Source organism: Camellia sinensis, chromosome 1, assembly GCF_055761805.1.
Source record: "Camellia sinensis isolate YWXY chromosome 1, ASM5576180v1, whole genome shotgun sequence".
NCBI classification, from domain to species: domain Eukaryota; kingdom Viridiplantae; phylum Streptophyta; class Magnoliopsida; order Ericales; family Theaceae; genus Camellia; species Camellia sinensis.
The window spans coordinates 25,140,721-25,160,476 of NC_138961.1; the positions used below are offsets into that span (position 1 = coordinate 25,140,721).

Here is a 19,756-nt window from a genome sequence, read left to right on the forward strand (position 1 = left end):
GAAATTGAGAAATATACATGTACAGTTTCTGACATTTTATTTGACCAAAAAGAGATTATATTAAAAGAAAAAATAAAAAGAAGCAAACAAATATTCATCCTTGTCAATAGTTATTCAAATTGGGGGGCGGGGGGGAACTTCCAAAGATGATGAAGCAATACAAGAAACAGAAGCATTGATTATACCGTTGATAACAATGAATTCTTTCTACATTTTCTCTTCTCCCCTACAACTATTATTATCGCCACTGTTTAATGAACAAACAAACAAACAAACAAACAAAAACAATAAATCAACAGGAGCTTTTATATCAGAATGAGAATACAGAAAAAGAAAAACTAAATCTATGCGGGTCCCCATGCTTCATCAATACAGAAGAATACTAAGAATCCCAGGTAGAGAAATTAGGGAATCTTATAATCGTCCTACAAAGTCTTACACTTTGGATCTTTACACTTGATGGCCATTAGTGTCTTTCTGTTCGGCACTTGGACTTTGTTCCTTGCTTGTAGACTTGCCATCGGTTGGCTCCTCAGCATTAGCGGGCTTCCCCTGTTGCATTTCGAGAATACTTATTTGCAAATTTAATAGAAGCATAAAAATGATAGTTCATCAAGACATGATCTAATAAGGCTCCTGATCACCCTGCTCAGTTGTCATGAAAAGAAAATAAAGTATAGCAAATTCTTCTTTTCTATAACTTTTTATCCAATGTTCAGTTAGAAAGAAACTTGTGGACCCATATCTTAACTTTCCCACTACGATGAGATAGTTCCCAAAGCACGTCCTGCAAAAAAATACAAGACTTTGCAGGGATCTAAACTACACACTTTCTTTTCCTGACAAATGAACACAAAGGAAAATAGATTTCCTTTTCCTTTACATTAAATTGAAAAATCATTCTGCGAAAATCATCTATGTCAAAATCATCTCTTAATATGGGATACGGATGATTTTCCAAAGCATCTTGGTTGTGACATGTGCTACAAAACTAGCCCAAATTCCAAGCTCGTGCTTGACTCCTTAAGTATACATATCTTTTATCAGTAGAAAAAGGAATACATGTCAACTACTTCATATTCCGTACATGTTACTAGAAAACACTAAAACCCTAGCAAATTACGTATTGATACACACATTCTGAAACATGATACACTTTCTTTCCAAAACAGTAAATTTAGTGATCCAAAGCGATCCCAAAAGTTTTTTCCAATATATTTCTTTAAATGTTACCTTGAGAGGAATAAAAATCAAATATAATGAACTAAAATTTAAGGTGACTTGAGTTTTGATAAGATGAACATAAAAATTGGAAACATATATATATATATGCCTAATAGTTAAAGAAAATTACTCAAAAAGTACTTTAAATTCTCAAGTTGTAATACAAACAAATCTACCCTTATCGTACCACATTTTAGAGCATGCGGCATATCCCGTTCCCATTTTCGTTCCACGTACCGGAACGATCCATATTCCAGGTAACATAGTTCCGTACCAACTAATAGCTGGCAGCTGTGTTATGAACACACAAGATTTTCACAGAATGGGGACCCACAATTTGTATCACATCTGTGTCCCATTCTGTGAAAATCATTCGTGTACTTAGATTTACTCAATAGCTGGTCCAGACTATTTCATATATCAAACGACCCACAATCATCATTGAATTTAAGTGAAGAATCAATATAATCGTAGCTGACCTTGTTCCTGTCACGCCAACCAAGTCCAAATGGTCTAGAGAGCAAACCAATTTTTCTCACGGGAAAGTCTTGTGTGGGCTCTTGATTGCTCTGCACTGGTGAAGAATCTTGTTGTACAGATCTACAAACCACACTTCATTTATTACAAGAGATGATAACAACCACACAGGATAAATGTGCATGCAGAGTAAGCATTGTGGAAGGACAACTGATGTTAGATTACTAAAATAACAAACAAAACATACACATTAAATGACAATAAGGGGCAATTTAAATATGGAACAAAAAGTCTAATTACTGCATACTTTTGGAATCACCAACTTGGGTAGTGAATTGAAGAGGGAAAAAAAAAATGGGGATAAGTCCTGTCAAAATGCAAATAGAGAGTTGTACCCATGCATAAAAACAAGGCCATTCTAAAAAATTGACTACATACCGTGGAGATGGTTGTGCTTTAATTTGGCCAGATTGGTACTGTAAGGTAGCTTCCAACATTGACTCTGCCATTACCACCCTCTTCTCCATTTCAGAGAGGGTAAAAGTCACCTCTTCATATTTTTCCTGCATGGGTAGAGTTGTTTTAGCGGAATATTTACAATCGAAGGCCAAGAAACTTTATGGACCTGAAATTCCAATGTCATACATTTAGATAATGACAAGCTACAGAATCACCAAACCATCAGGTGTAGTTACAACTTGATGCAAAATTGCCACACATACTTCACACAAATGAATTTGAAAGGAAGACAAGACAATTATGATGATTATGAAACTAGGCACATGATGAAGAATAAAGGTAAAATGTAAGAGAAAACTCAAGCAAAGCAAAAAATCAAATTTGATTCCAAATTCCATGCTCTCCAATAAATCAGAATTATGGGAATCAATGAGACTTACATAAAAACTCTACTTACAGAAAGTGAATGGTAACTCAGTTTTAGCTTTTTCTTTTTTCTTGTGGGAGAAGGGGGAGGCAGGTTATATAACTCATTAGAGTTCTATTATGATTATGACCTCTGGTTGAAAGTCAAAGGTTGCTGCATCAGTAGTCTCGAACCTCAGATGTCTAAATTAAGTTTGACCAAGAAACCAACCTTCCATTTCAACCAGAGGCCCCAAGCCAGATACCTTCCATTTCATTCTCCAAAACCATAATACAATAAAACAATTACTCAGGAGCTCTAGGCAAAAATAGGCATTGTTCCAGTTATATTCCCTACCCCATCTTCTATGTTGGGCTACCCCAACCATGTTTCAGGAATGTTAAGATTGAATTGATAGAAATTTTATTTGAAAACGAGTTCAATTAAAACCAGATGTTGGCACTATATATCATACTTAAAAATGTTAAAATGAAATTTTTGCAAAAGGGCTTAAAAATGCACTAGCAAAACCAAACAGTGTAAGAAAATGTAAAGCGTCTCCTTCCAGTGCAAATAGTGCCTCCAGTGTCAACCATCAGGTTTGAGGTCATCAATTAGTGGCTAAATGGTCTTTCTTGCTAATCCAAGGGCCTTTATAATAAAGCAAAGGTCAACCAATGATGACAGCACTTATAATTTACAGTGAAATAAAGACTACTTAGTTTTGCACGTGCCCAGGGCTAGAAGAGTACTCTAAGATGCCCACACACTTCTCATTAGCCAAATTTTGGTTTTTTATTTTTTTAAAAGAAAAAGACTAACTAGATTGTTGTGTTCACATACTTGCTTTGTTTACCTTGTGATTTGCATGATATCTCTAATTTGCATGGGTTGTATAAAGTCTAATAACCACGCAACATTATAGTAAATCAGTACCAAAAAAATTAAGTACAAAGCAAAAGGTAAAACCTGAAGCACTTGAGCAGCATATCTCTGAGCTGCTGCATCTTGCTCAGCAAATCTGCGAGCATCTTCTGTTACCTTTTGTTCTTGCTCTACCCTCATCAAAACCTATCAGATAAGTCATAATCAAGACATTGTTAGAAATCTTTATCGCATAAGAGAGAATAGAACCAATTTTTTACATATTTAATTGTCAAAGCAATGCAAAACCTGAAGCATGACATTTTCTTGTTCCTGCTTATCAGCAAGGGCACGTCGAAGTTCAGCAACCTCTCGCTCCAATTGCTCAACCTGATGCTCATAAGCAAATGGTCAATACGAAAAATATTTTTATTTGACATTTTAAACTAGGTAGAAGAATAAATAGGAACTCAGACACTAAACAAGGATCTTGCTTACAAAAACTCTAATAACTACACCAAACAATTTTAGCAGATTTTGAGCAGAAAAAGGTGAAAAACTTAGCAGGAATTCCAACCCCCCCCCCCCCCCCCCCCCCCCCTCCTCTTCGATTCAAAAACCACAGAAAACGATCAGGAAAAAGAAAAGCAAATACACCAAAGAAAGTAAGGTATTTTGGCTGAAATTCAATGAGTTCTGGGAAAATAATTAAACAAATTAAGAATTCAAATATTACAAATTTGGGGTGCAAACAAGAAGACTATGGCACATGGCATGCACACAGCTAGCAGAAAACTAGTTACAATAGGGCATGCAAACAGGAAAAGGAGCAGTAAATTGCAAGAAAAATTCTCTCTTAAATGAATAAAAAAGAACACATTAACACATCAGGAAAACCAGGTCTATTTCTTTTTTTTCTTTTGCAAAGCAAGACAACAAGGGGTGCTAGAGCCAACACTACTGATTGTCTCACACGCATGCAAGCACACACACAAACAGATGGTCTGTGAGTAGAATTCTACAGCCACTTTTTAGAATAGCAGGCAAATATAGAATCACGAGAACAATCATTATATTTCATTACATTCATATCAAAAGAAGAAAGCGGGAGAAAAGCCATGCGGAAAGGAAACTCTGATATACCCTTGCACTTAGTTGTCGCCGGTTATCCTGCTTGACCATCTCCATCAATGCCGTTTCCAACTCTTCAGCTCTGCAAAAGAAAAATGACGACAAAAAAAGGGTAAACACTGTTGCTATAATAAATGATATAGTTGAAGCTTTCACAAAACTTTTATGTGAGAAAGGATATCGAGAAAGCAACAATAACAACTGCCATCTAATATAAGTAAAAAAAATTCTGGTTAAAAACTATATGCACCTGGCAAGCATGTCTGATGATCTAAGTTTACTATATTATTTGACATAAAATTCCCTTATTATGTAACTTGTGTGATAAAATTGAGTGAAGTGCCCACTCCAAATGTTCTATGGCACATTAAAAAACCATTTTACCCTAGGAAGTTCTACATATGTATATATTTAGACATGTCCTAGTCTCCTGGGTAGTTTTTTTTTTACTATCAAAAACTGACTTGGGAGTTAGTTGAATTTGAAAAGAAAAGAATATAAATAAATAAAAAAAGCACTAGTGTAGTATAATTTCAGATTGAAGAGTTATATAACAACTCATTAAAAAAAAAAGAGTTAAATAACGATACACAATATTCAATATAATAACCTGAGAACTGCAGATCTATTTTCCTCTACCAAGTTGCACAATTCACCCTTCAACAACACCACCTGCACACAGTATACACATTAACATGGAGAATAAGAAACTATACTGGTTGCAAGTTTAAATCATAGATTAGCCGCAGCAATACCTATAATATGACGAATATGACGGAAGTATTATAATTCCAAGGGGCAAAATGTTAATCTTGAAAAGAGTTTTATGGAATGCGATATCCAATGTCCTTTCCCTTATTTACAATTTTCACTTCTTTTTCCTGATAGAGAGCATTTGTCTTTAACACGAGAAATTTTAATTCCATAACTTCTAATGTCATACTCAATGTGTCAAGTAAAAGTTTAGATTACTGGAGGTGTAGTTATTCACAATAGGCCAAGACCATATATTAATTAAATTACTGACCAAAGTAAGCATGAGTTGAATTTTTCAATTGAAATTTTGGAAAGCAATGCAATGTTGAGGACATCCAATTCAGGCAATTATATAATGACAACCAAGCAATCCTATTTGTTAAGGCTCTCAGAAGCCAAAGCTCTATATCCAACCTACTCTCAAAACCCACATCAGTGTATAGATTTCGATTATGAATAGGTGACCATTTGAGGGCAACGCTAAATATAAATTATTCTTACATTACAGCAGCAACAACCCAGAATTGGAGTCATCTGAAAGGGCTCTTAATGTAACTTTTAAAATTTTTTGGCAAGTGCAGGTGTACGGGGTCCAGTCCTGGTACGTGGCACCTCCTGGTCGTGCCATGTCATCCACATAGCACACCACACGTCATCTCCAGCCAGTGGACACATGGGCCAGTCACCAAGTCAAGCACCTCAACTATGCTTGGCCTTGCAAGTTTCGCCTGAGCCCAGCCTGGTTAGCTTAGTTGCTCAAACTTGCTAGTAGCTACACAGGGCGAGTCAGGTTCAATCGTGCTCACCAGTAGCCCCATCGAGCGAAATCTCCATCCTGAAGGACAGATGGTCCAACCATGATTGTGTGGGCTGGGTGCAGGGCCCAGGTACTGCACTCGAGACTACTAAAGGACTCGTGGATTAGAGGCTAGAGCCTAGGGTATGTCCAAGTGCTAGCCCAACTCTCCCCACCCACCCCCTTTCAGGCAACGCGCGCTCAAGACCAGTCTTGGTGGACTTTGACCAAGACCTAACACCTCGATGGTTGTGTCATAGTTGCCTTTGAACCACTCTAACACGCCCAGAAAGAGATGTGTACTGTTAAAACCTACCATCACCTACTCCACCTACTACACCTACCACCAAACCTACCATCACCTACTCCACCTACTACACCTACCACCACCTACACCACTACATCTCCTATATAAGGAGCCCCTCACCATTTGTAATACATAACACACAACAATCAATAATACATCAATTTTAACATGGTATCAGAACGGGTTTAGAACCTAATATTTTCGCTTCACCGGCGGGCGGCAACCTCACCTTAGCCGCCCGCCGGACCATAATCTAGTCCGCTAAAATTCTCTACACATACCTTCATTTTTCTTCACCACCTCGCCGAAGCAAACCCAAAATCCCTCTGGGACATTTCGTCGAACACCATGTCTGCAACAATGATGGTTCAAAACACACATAGAGCACCCACCATGCACTGAATGGGGGTCCTTTCCTTTGTTGTTTGTTATTCATGATGATCAAAATCATCTAGGAATGTTAGTTCCAAGTCTAGCACCCACCCTGTCAAGCCTGTTCACCATTGCTGATGCCTTCAAGTTCCCTTCCTTGATACAGGCTTCAATCTCCCTCCCCCTCTCCTCATCATCAATCACCGCCACTGCTGTAGGCCCTGCTCCACTGATGGTGCATCCAAAAGCCCCAGCCTCCATGGCCGCCTTCTTCACCGCTTCCATCCCTGGAATCAACGGTGCCCTCCTCGGCTCCACCATCTTATCCGACGGCCTATACGACAGCTAGACGTGGATTTGCCCCTTGCGCTCGATCAGCGAGCTCGCACGGCCTACGCACCTCATGTCTGTCACCGGAAGCCTCGCCACTGCTTCCAGCCGTGACTGATCACTGCCGAGCCACCACCGCACAGCTGAGACTTCATCGCCAAGACAGTCACCGCCTTTCAGACTCTAACCTCCTCAAAGGGCCATCATTTACAGTACAACCGTTTCTCCTGGAAACAATGTTGTGAATGACTGCCTCAGGCAAGACACGGTCTCTCTCTCTCTCTCTCTAATCTCTCTCTCTTTGGGGTGTTCTGAGATCACGTGATTTTAGTAGCACTGAGGGTGGCCTTTTGATAAAGCTGTTGCTGTTCTTAGTAGCACTGAGGGTGGCCTTTTGACTATGAGGTGTCCCCGATGTCACCTCGTGGGCTTGTTCCCACCATACCATTATAATATATTATAATATGCAATATCAACTCACAGATTCACACACTATCATTGATTTTTTAAACCGTTATTTTATTTTTTATCTTTTCTTTTTGAACATTACACCATCGCCCCCAACACCTTTCCTTCACCTTTTGCACCCCACTTTACCTTTATTTATTTTATTTTATCTTCCCTTTTTCATTCCAAAAAAAAAAAAAATCAATCACGTGAACCACTTTCCTTATTTCCCAATCTCCTCTGTTTGATTTCAAAACCACTTTTAATCTCTTTCAAATACCCACTCTATACTACTATATCTTTTGCAGGGGCACTACCCCCAACTTTATTTTGAAACATTCATCATCCACCTCACACCGATCTTTCTCAAATCACCTATCCACAAATATTTTTTTTTATCTATTTTTTTATTTTTATTATTACACATAACAACAACACAAAATCACACCCAAACAAAAAAAAAAAACATTCCACAAACTTGTCATTTCTTCATGCCGGGGATCAACCCCGATCAGCATTTTACACCAAAAAAAAAAAAAAAAAACCACATCCACAGGCGGGATTTTTCTTCTCTACTCTGCCGCCGGTCTCTTCTTCTTGCCTCTATCCTGGGCGGCCCTTGACGGTGCTGCCTCCGTATTTTCCACGCCGCCGAGCACGTTCACTCCCCCATACTCCTCCACTGCAGCATATGGCGGACCTCCAAATCGGAACATCACGGTGGCCTTCCGCTTCAGCTCATTGTTTTCCGTCTTTAACACACTTATCTCTGCTCGCGCATCCTTATACATGCGCTGGAGCAGAGCCAGTTGGGCGTTTAACTGCTGCACCTCATTTGTCCTACTCTGAAGCCGGTGCGACAAGTTTGTAACCGCAGTCATGGTCTCCACACATGACTTCAAAGTATACTGATTGGCCTCAATATCAGTTTGCACCGCCATTTTTTGCTCCACAGATTGCATCGGAAAGTTCAACGGAGCAAACCCTGTGGCGCTTGGTTGAGGTTCCAGGGCCACCGCACCAGTTATTTCTCTTGTGGACTCGTTGAGGTCGGGAAAGAGAGTGAGCAGACTACGGGACGACGAGGCCATTTTCTGGGCAACAGAGTGTTACAGAGTATCTCTCTCAGAAAACGCAGAGTTTTTTCAGAGGTTTTTAGCAGGTTTTTGTCTTAGCCTCTGCCTCTGCCTCAGCCTCCGTCTTGGTTAAATAGCCAAGGCAGACACGCGCATCGTGCGCCGCTCGGCACTAGACGACAACATGAGCGCGTAAGCCAAGGTAGTCACGCGCATCGCCATAATGTTCGGCACACCTTTTTATGGATTGGGCACGCCTTTTGATGGCACGCCTTTTGAAAGATTGGGCACACCTTTTGAGGGTGCGACTTGTTAGGGATCCGACAAGACTCTGTAAACTGTCCCGACATTGATTCCGGTTAGCTTCTTCATGGGTCCGACAAGACTCTGTAAACTGTCCCGACATTGATTCCCAAGACTCTGTAAACTGTCCCGACATTGATTCCGGTTAGTTTCTACAAGGGTCCAGCAAGACTCCATAAACTGTCTTCTACATCGGTCCGACACGAGCCAGTGTCCTCTGCAACGTTATGACACAACCATACAGTGTCCTCTACAACGTTATGACACCACCATATAGTGCCGACACCAACGGTCTGACACGACCATACCGTGTCTCCTATCCTCTTTTATTTTTATGTATTTTCTTATTTTGTTCCTCTTTCCAAACTCACGTTGGTTAGTTCCTATCCTCCTTGAGTTTGCGGGGGGCTGTTAAAACCTACCATCACCTACTCCACCTACTACACCTACCACCAAACCTACCATCACCTACTCCACCTACTACACCTACCACCACCTACTCCACTACATCTCCTATATAAGGAGCCCCTCACCATTTGTAATACATAACACACAACAATCAATAATACATCAATTTTAACATGTACCATACTTACCCTCTGTCCACACATATGATACACCCCTCGAGGCCAATATCAAAGGTTGCAAAGTTGACCTTGTTTCTCTCCATTTTGCCTAGCCAAGGGGGTCACACCACATGTACTTGGTTGAGCTAGCTCCCCTTGACTTGCCACCCTTTACAAAGGCAACCTCCATGGAGGCCATGACGCAACACAAACTACCTTGCTCTCCAGGGCGCCAGCTCTCCACTGCCACCCTCTCTCTACTAAGGTTGTCCTTGCCTCTCTCCGCTCCCACCTCCAGTGGTCTCCAGCCATACCAGTGCCTGGCTGCCATATTTCCAGAGAGCACTCCTCAGGCAGCTCACCCCTCACTTCCCACAAAAAAGAAGGGCCACAAAAACACATTAAACTTTATGGAAAGAACATTTAACATTGCATAAGCTACCTGTTCTTGAAGATCTGGGACAGAATCTATCTCAGCATCCCCTGTCAAGTTCTTAAGGTATTCATCCACGTTAGCAGACCCAGACTCCATGTGAGAAATATAACCATTTGTCTGTGTATCAGCCAATTGATTTGATTTATTGGTTTCTATCATTATTGAGCCAGGATCATGCTTGAAACTATATAGCTTCGATGCCAGACCCTGGGAATCCCTCCAAGCTCGAAGTCCTTTTGTTCTTTCCTCAACTGCAGCCCTTACGGCTGGTCGATGTTTATTTCTCAATTCTTGTAATCTAACTTCATTTACATTTTGGTAACCCATGCAGGCTGTCAAGACAAGTTGACTACTATCAAATGTTGAGCCAGCCAATGACTGCAGCAATGTAACTGCGTCCCCCGCATCCTTGGTTGTCACCAATGCAGGTCCTACATGAAACTGAGCAAAATTAAGTTTTATTCCATAAGATAACCTGCATAGTAATAAATTTGTATTTATATATGCCCTCCCTGAAATAAATTAAAATTACTAAATTTTAAAAAGTTTTCCCCATTACCATATAACTCCATCAAGGCAAGCGCTGTTCTGAATAGCATCACACGATTTCCTTCAAAAAGCAGAACATCCCAGATTCTAAGAACTGAAGTCAAGAGAGACCCATCAGATTTCAGGCCAACTTATGAGTAGAAACAACTAACGTCAATCATGAGAATAAATAAGTATTAAAAGGCGATCTACATGGCCAAATATCAGAAGAATATGCATGAAGATTTCATTTGCATTGTCAACAAAGAATCACTTTTAAATTATGCATGACGAAACATAGAACCTGACCACTTTCCCATGGAAGCATATTCATAAAAATTGAGAGAAACCAGGGTCCAGTAACCCATGCCACCTGCACTCCAAGGTAATCCAAATGATTGACTGCAATGACCGAGATAGAATCAATAAGAAACTGGAGAACAACTTTTAGATACAGAAAAAAGTTGGAGAATGCAATAATAAAAAAAAATAATAAAAAATTTAAAACTAATAATAAGGAACAAACCCAATTTCGGAAATCTCTCGCGCACCAACTCCTCAAAAACAAGTTGGTCAACCTGACAAAGCAAAATTTAAAAATATATATCTTAACCATCTCACAACACCCATCTGTTATTACTCATTTATATGCCTTACTCGACTTTGTTCATATATCTAATTAAAGAGAGGGATGCATAATCAAAAAGAAAGGAAAAGAAAAATCAACATGTGAAACAAATGACAAGCAATCCAAGGCAGAAAGAAAATTTACCTGAGATTCTATCATTTCCTCTGAATAATAGCCATCAAAGTAGTCATCAATAATACCCACTAAAGTCCTGTATATTTAACATAAATAAATGATTAGGCAGCTATACAGCTTCATACTTTGTAATGATGAAAATAAAAGGCTAAAGAAATGACAGAAGTGGATGACATTGTGCCATACATTCCCTGAAATAAATGAAAAAGTAAAAAAGTCAGTCATGCTTCTGACTTATAAAAACAAGAGTACAAGCCAAAATCCATTCATAAAAAAATTCGGTTAAAGAGGTTTTACAAAACTTTTCTTCCACAAATAGCACAATATTTGTATCAATTCTGCAAGGTAAATTTTTTAATAAGTTTTTAAACCTACCAAAAGGCATTTTCCTCAGGCATTAGAAGCAATAGTAAGCCCGCAAAGAAATTCATAGCCTGCATGGTTTGAATCCAACAAACAGAGAAAGCTAGAATGTCAGTACTGCAGAAAGACAACAAATTTCAATTAGTAGGAAAACCAGTGTAAAATTAAAAATGTTAGATAAAAAAGAAAAAATGACAGCAAACATAAAAAATCGTGCACATGGCAACTGGTAAAACTTCAGGCTTTTGAAAGTAATAATTGTCCATTAACTGTTCAATTTTCTGGTGAATTAATGGGGATGCAGCAGTGATCCAAACTTTTTTACTGCTCAAAAGAAAAAATGACAGCAAACATAAAAATTCGTGCACATGGCAACTGGTAAAACTTCAGGCTTTTGAAAGTAATAATTGTCCATTAACTGTTCAATTTTCTGGTGAATTAATGGGGATGCAGCATGTGATCCAAACTTTTTTACTACTCAAATAGCTAGAAACTCAGGTGGCTAAGTGCTGGGAGCTTGGGCAAAACATTTCACAGGTGACCACATAGATCTGACCAAAGGCCAAGCAGCAAAACTAGCCATTAATGGAATGATGGAACAATGATGGGAGGCTATTAGTTTGGAACATCTCTAACAGTGCTCAACTGTATTGGCCTCAAACAATCTCCTCTTGGTGAATTTACTCGGTCATTGTGGATGTTCCAAGTATACTCTCTATGGTGCCCCCCCTCATACTGTTGAATGGATTTCTAGAGTTCTGCATAGGAGGTGTTTAATAACCTAATTCAATACTCAAAACTGAATGTATTAAGTGATAATCAATTAAGCCCGTTTGATAACCATAATTTATATCACTTAAAAATTTAAGTACCTCTCAAAATGTAGGCTAAAACTTAAGAAAATTTTAAGTCACATAAAACTTATCTAATTCTGACTGAATTTATAAAAACTAAACATAAGTATTGATATATACTATTATAAACTCACCACCACCAACACCATCGCTACTGCTACCGCTACCACCATCACCACCACTGCCACCACTACTAACACCACCTTCATCACCATTATCATTATTATCATAAGAACCACCATCATTTTACTACCACTATCATCTCTACCGCCACCACAACCATCTCCATGCCGCCACCACCACCGCCACCGCCACCAGTGTCATTGATATCATAAACACCACCATGACAATATAAAAATTAAAATATGCAATTTGAAAATAACAAATTTCAAATTTGATCTTATAATATCAAACAACTTATTTTTAGTTCAGCACTTAAATATTTATCAATTGGCTTTTCAGCTCAAAAAATTCAGCATTCAGTTTTCAATACTTAACTTTCAGTCTTACGTTTTCAGTTTTCAACTTTATCGAACACGACCTCAGTCAGCATAAAGAAGCATTTTCAAGACAGCTACAAGAGCACAAGCTTCTAATTTTAGTTAAGCGTGGACTAACTGAAAATTGTTCATCTATCTCCAGATAGCTTAATCATGTTTTCTTATAGTCTTTCATGCCTTGCTTTCCTTTACATTTCTGCTTTTAGTTTTGGTCCATTAAGCAACACCCGGGGGGGTGGGGGTTCCAACAATTTCTCAAAAAAATTCCTAAGAACTGGCACCAATCATTCTGAAATTGTACATACAGTATCTTCAGAATAAGTGTCCAACTCCAATAATTTCTCCATAAAAATCCAAAGAACTGGCACTAAACGATAAAACTATTATCTTTATCACCCATTAGGCCAGGAGGAGTCATCACTTAGCAACTCATAAGGATATGAAAGAAAGCATTGAATGACTTCCACAACTGTCATCCCTCTCTCCCTCTCCGTGATTATAATGAAGCCAATAAAAATCTGACACTAAACTGTCACAACACCATTGAAAATGGAAAACATGTATTTGACAAGCCAAACAAATTCTGGGAGCAAACTTTACCATTGTGTTTTGAAATGAAAATTAGATTCAAACCCTCAATGTACCATAAATGATAACCAAATAGCTGCTGTTTGGCATGCAATTCAACTATATTGGTTGTGAAGCAGTCCATATAAAGTTCTGATGTTGATACATCATGGTGCCTATGCTGGCGCGATCTGATGCTTAATTAGAAAAGCTAGGTGTACTATGTACATGCTAATAACATCTAAAGAGACAATTCTATAGTTTATAAGATAAACTTGAGCACTGACTCAGCTTTTGCCAGAACAATTTTAATGCAAAAAGATTATAGAGCTTATATCCATCACCCGAAAGTTACGTGACGGAATCAGAAGATACAAGAGTTAACAAACCATAAATTTTGGTTATACTTACAATTGGAAATGTCAGATATTACTAACCACATCATACAGAGATTTTGCCATAAAATGGTCCTAGTGAAGTGATTGAAGTCTAACCAAAAGGCAGGCTCATAACAAAGTCGGGATTTTAAGTCTGAATGCTACACTTATCTTGATCACTTTCTATAGCAGAATTGCTCAATACAGAACTAAATGGGGTTGAATGATACAAGTTGCACACCAGAATATGCACTAACCAAAGAGAATTGAGGTGAGATAAAATTTAAAGAATTGATTATAGCTAATTCCACCTCTTGGCCCTCAAAGTTAATTGCATGCATTAATCAACTTTTAGGAGACTAAGCACATAAGTTCTGCAACGCCCAGATACCTGACAGTACCCAACAGAGGGGTTATGTCGAGCATATGCTGTTAGCAAACGCCTCAAAGCATTTCTACCATTCTCATCCAGGGCAGGATGGCCTGGGAAAGTTCGAGGTAAGTCCTGCATGTAAGAAGTATTAACAATAAGTTGGAAAACTTGGATTGTAAATGTGATAAAAGTAAAGCTACCTTGTACCAACTACAAAGTGACAAAATTAATACATTTCAAAGATTGTGTATGTAATGACCTTCTCAATCTGCCCTTTCCATTTCTCAGGTACAGATACAGCGCATGTATTTGACCCCTTACTACTTTTGCCCGATTGCAAACTTTGTTGTTCCACACTGTTGCTAGAATTATTTTCTGCACCTAGCAAATCTTGATAATACTTCTCTGACCGGCGAGCGGGCACACCCACAAAGGCTTGCCAAAGCTGTAGTGTAAATCATATATGAAGCTTAGTCACTGAGAATTGAGTTTAATGAAAATCAAAGAACCCAAGAGCAAGCTGTACCTCTCCCCTCAGAGCCATTGGCACTCCCCCACGAACAAGACATTCCAACTCTTCTTTCCATGAAGAGAAAGATTCAGGAGGGACCACATCAGTAGCAGTAGGCATAGGGGCACTCACACTGTCACTGGAAGGGGCATCTTGAGTTGGATCTGATCTCTCCACATCATAATACTCCTCTTCAGAATCCTCTTCTGATGCTCCTTTTGCAGATTTAACCTCTTCAACAGGAGGAAGAGGCTTTCCAATTCCAGTATCTTGCTCATTTTTTGCTAAATTGCTCTTTTTCTTCACTCGAATACTCATCATATCCTGGATGGCATGAAGGGATGGTCTAATCTCAGTCCATATTTGGACCCTATGAGTTTTCGTCTCTATCACCGCCGACACTCCCCCATTTTTCAAATCTTCTGTAGAAGCACTAGAATCTTGCTTCTTGATACTTAAATCATCTCCTTCTATGTCTTTCTCTGATATGACATTTGCTTCCTGCTCAGTAGCTTCTGCAAGTAATTCCTTTTTACCTTCCTCATAAGATAACCCATTTACAGGCAATAGTTGAGTCTCTACTTGCTGTTCCAGAAAGTTCTTCCACCTATCTGATCTTTCCTCCTCTTCCTCCTAAAGTATGAGTGTATCACACAGTACAAGGCATAGTTTATTATGTTCAGAATTATTTTCTCACCAAAACTCCATTTAGATGCTGAAAATGCATCATGCAGGAGGGGGGAAAGAAAAAAATTCTCAGTCCACACTTATTAATAGAACTACTAATCTTATTCGAGTAATTTATATTCAAGAAACATATATATATAACATAAAAGACAACAATACTCTGCTACTTTTATTGTCTTCAGATTTTCTCAGCTACCAAACAGAGTGTTTGTTTGAAAAATAAGAAAAATTAAGCAGAAGAAAAACCAGGGAAAAAAACCTTGTATATATTAGCATATTCACGGTATCTTTGTACATGCTGAGGTCTAACAGCAAACCCATAAGCATCCCTGCACACACAAATGCCTATTAAGTTACCACATTCAATACCCGTTTTCATTCAGATCACTCTATACTATAGTAAATCCACCATCAAGTTCTCAGGTACATAGCAAATCAATAGAACTGTAGATTACGACTAATTACTACTATAAAAACTTAATATGCAACGAAATATATGTCCCAACAAATATAAAAGGAGAAACTGCATAAACATGGAGGGAACAAAAAATAATAGCAAATCAATGGTATGTTTCCCAAAATTGCAAAACCAATGGAATCTTGGAAAGTATTTGCAAACAATGAATTGTTAGGACAAAACTGCCCCCAACCTCTCCTCTTCCCTCTTGTATGTTATCTCTCCAATTGCCGCCAGCCCACCACCGGCGACCCATGCCATACCCTCCACCGCCATCCCCAAACCCTCCCTTGCCATTTCCAAGTCATCTCCGGCCACCCCCGACCTCCACCCCTCCCACTCTTCCCCTACTATGGCTACCACCATCCCTTGCCAATCCAGCCCATCCCCACCCCTCCCAATAATTGCGTCCACCCAATTCCTAGCCACCACAAAACCCCTCAAACCTCCCCGCCGCAACCCAAAACCCCTAACCCTTGCTCTTATGAAACATAGTTTGGTGCAAGAACCATTGATGCTCAATGCAAGTATAACACGTGCATGGGTGCAAATGTAATCTACGCCTGGGTTGGGGGTTCGGGTCCCAATAGGGAGGGGCAGGGAAGGTTTGTGGTAGCTACAGTTGCTTGTTTTGTGTGAATGGGGGTTTTTGGGTGGGAAGGGGAGGACTGGGAGTGGTGGGAGAACGATGGAGCTAGAGCCATGGTAGGGAGAGGGGTAGGAGACAATGGGAAAGGGTGGCAGTGGATTAGGGGAGAGTAGGGAGGGCTTAGGGGTTACAGGGAAAGGCATGGTAGTTGTGGCCCAACACTAAAGTTGCAGAGGGGAAGGAAGAAAAGATAAAGAGGCAATTTAGTAGATTCAAGGAAAAGGAAGGGACTATATAGCATGGATACTTCTAAAAGAGAGCTATAACTATCATACCTGTATTGAATATCAGAACGCCTCGGATACTCGCGAATACATATCTAATATTTCTTAAAAGTGGCCGATACTTGATGTTAATTTTCAGAATAAATTACAAATACACCCACTGAGATTTGCTTAAAATACGAATTGCTCTCTGTAACTCTAGAAATTACACCATAACCCTTCAAATTTCTAATGGTATAACAAATTATTCATTTTATGAATAAATTATGAAGTTAATTAATAATTTTTACTGATGTCATAAATATATTTCAATTAACAATTTAAATAATTTTATTGTTATATATGAGTGCAGTTAGAAATTTATTTATTTTTACTAGGGGTTGTTTGGGATGATCTAAATAAGTGCACTTTTTGACTTTTTATGAAATATAGGTTGGGTTTGAGATGGATTTGAAGTGATGTGTTAGAGAAGTGATGTAACTTAAATAAAATGATGTGACTTAAATATGATAGAGACTTTTTGACTTTTTTCAAACATGCCAAACCAGTCCTAATTTTGTTAAATAAAAAATTATGACAAGGGGTATCTGTAATTTTCAAAACTATAGGGGACAATTCGTGTTTAAAGCAAAACTCAAAGAGTGTATTTGTAATTTACCCTAATTTTTAAGAACTATCAAATACTTTTCATACACTCTAGATCAAATATCCAAACTATTTATTGTAATATTTTTTGTATATTATTAGAGTATAATTGTTGGAATAAATACAACAACAGTTTTTCAATATTTTCAATTAGAAAATAGTGAGATTAGATTAATACTCTACCTTCTCACACTTTACCTTATCAGATTTTATCAAACTAACATATCAACCAAGAAAAAATTAAACTGACTATTGGTTCTTAAATTAATATCTAATGTAATTCCTAAATAATGATTTCTCACTACTTTTTGAGCTCATGTATAATATAATAATAAAAATTATATATATATATATATCGACCTATCCAGGCTATACCCATATCTTATTTTTTTTTAGATTTCATCGTATTGCTCTATCTGTACCGTATTATATCTGTAATTTATAAGGAAGGGGTCTTTTGGTGCAATGTTTTTAATAAAGTAAATTGTATTTTGCAATTTTATTTTTTATTTTCAGATCTTACCATTTATTTGCAATTTCCCCAATACAAAGTGGAACTCAATTACGTGCAATCTAAATATATCCAAATCAGATTGGACAACAACATATTCTACAGAGACCATCAATTCTACTACCAATCACACTCCACACTGCCCCCAAGTAATCAGCAAAGTATTCAAAACTCAAAATTGCCAAACTTCACAGGAAAATTGATTCCCTCACCATATACATTACTTAAACCCTTACCTTAACCCAGAAAACTAAAAAAGAGTCGAATCAAGATAAACCCAGAAATCAGGAAGTCCGATCTTGGTCTTCAACAAAATCAAAACGGTCAAGTAAAAAAAAAAGGTGCGTAGTCAAAGACAATTCAACATTGAAGTCCATAACAGAGTATCGATCGGTGGAACAGAGAGAAGTTAGAAAACCCTAGAAAAACGGAGTACCTCTTGTGTTCGAAAGAGATAAGAGAGGGGCTCAAGACTGCTGTAGATGTTGCCTTGGCCTTCATTTACGGAGTTTCGGTTTGATTTTTTTGAGATCGTTCGTAGTCGATAAACACTAGTTGAAGATAATCTCTCCCTTGATTTTCTGCAACTGATGAATTGAACTATTCCAAGCGAGTGAGGCACACAGAGACAGAAAGAGAGAAAGAGAAACATATATATATATATATATATATATCTATGATATGATTTGCTTTGCTTCGTTTGCTTGGTACATTGCCTCGTTTGGATGTTGGCGATTTTGGTTTTTTTAACAATTTTAATAGGTTAAAATATTTATATTTAAAAATAAATAAATTTTTTATAATTAAATTTAATATTTGTAAAAAAAAATAAATATAGATTTAATATGATATTTTATTTAATTAATTATTTTAATTTATTTTATTTTTTTAATTATTTTAATTTATTTTATTTTTTTATAAATTTTAACTTAAAAAAATCTAAAATTTGCTTCCAAACACCTCCACTGTATACGAGAGAGAGAGAGAGAGAGAGAGGGGCATGTCACATGCAAAATTGCGAGTTCACCGTCACATTACAGTGGAGAGAGAGAGCGAGGCATGTGGCGATGTCTTTAACATTACACAAGGTTCGAAGGGAGGGAGAGAGGGAGATCCGAAACGAGGGAGGATCGGGATGGGGTACAAGCGTTATAATTCATGTGACGGTGGAGACCATCAAAAGAAAAGAAAACGGTACATATTGCTTGTCGCCGTTAATTTGTAAGTGGGTCCGTCATTGAATTGTATAACTGGAAGCAGTTTTGAGCATCTTTAATAATGTATTTTTTTTATTAAATTTGAATAAAATTTGGGATTTTTTTTTAAAGTTCCTGATATTATAATTTTTAGCATAAAGCACACTCAATATTTTTATAATATCTAAGGTCCCTCAACATCAATCCAGAGAAAATTAGTCCAGAGAAAATTAATTCAGAGAAATTTAATTTCTCTGGCCTCCTTAACCTTTCATGGACTCTCCAGAGAAATTTCAAATTTCTCTGCCTTCCATATACTTCTCATTCTCCAGAGAAATTTCTCTGTGGCTTCTTTATCTCATCATTAAGATTGTTTGGTGAAATATTATCCATGTTCCAAAGCTAATCCATCTTGACTTGAATTTTATTGTTATTAGGTTTGTGATTTTGGGTTATCTCGAATGAAACACAGCACATTTCTTTCTTCAAGGTCAACTGCAGGGACGGTAAGCAGTACTTGTAAATTTGTAATTTAGCCCTATTTCTCTGCTACATGCTTATATTTTGAGACTGAAATACTCTGTTGCAGATTGAAGTTGTT

At 38.0% G+C, this 19,756-nt stretch overlaps 1 protein-coding gene across 3 annotated transcripts; it reads right to left on the reverse strand.

Moving 5' to 3' along the window:
• Window positions 1-147: 147 nt before the first annotated feature.
• On the reverse strand, window positions 148-19,127 carry LOC114323263 (Ypt/Rab-GAP domain of gyp1p superfamily protein). Of its 3 annotated transcripts, XM_028270814.2 has the most exons (19): window positions 18,396-19,127; window positions 15,733-15,802; window positions 14,802-15,419; window positions 14,535-14,720; window positions 14,294-14,407; window positions 11,617-11,675; window positions 11,251-11,317; window positions 11,005-11,056; window positions 10,788-10,880; window positions 10,510-10,593; window positions 9,957-10,381; window positions 5,172-5,233; window positions 4,574-4,643; window positions 3,740-3,820; window positions 3,536-3,637; window positions 2,140-2,264; window positions 1,704-1,824; window positions 440-552; window positions 148-247 (listed from the first exon to the last, which is right to left on the reverse strand). In XM_028270814.2, exons 1-18 carry the CDS (start codon window positions 18,458-18,460, stop codon window positions 451-453), a joined length of 2,496 nt encoding a protein of 831 aa, XP_028126615.2. In that variant the 5' UTR covers window positions 18,461-19,127; the 3' UTR covers window positions 148-247; window positions 440-450. The 3 variants fall into 3 exon arrangements, with proteins under 3 accessions (XP_028126615.2, XP_028126614.2, XP_082730435.1); XM_028270813.2 differs by having other exon boundaries at window positions 148-552; XM_082874309.1 differs by having other exon boundaries at window positions 148-552; window positions 14,802-15,501; window positions 18,396-18,656.
• Window positions 19,128-19,756: the final 629 nt, after the last annotated feature.

Coding starts and splice junctions, on each gene's coding strand:
- LOC114323263 (XM_028270814.2), bottom strand. CDS start 18,460: ATGAAGGCCAAGGCAACATCTACAGCAGTCTTGAGCCCCTCTCTTATC. Junction 10,881..11,004: donor CGAGAGATTTCCGAAATTGG/GTTTGTTCCTTA, acceptor CGGTCATTGCAG/TCAATCATTTGGATTACCTT. Junction 3,638..3,739: donor AAGAAAATGTCATGCTTCAG/GTTTTGCATTGC, acceptor CTTATCTGATAG/GTTTTGATGAGGGTAGAGCA.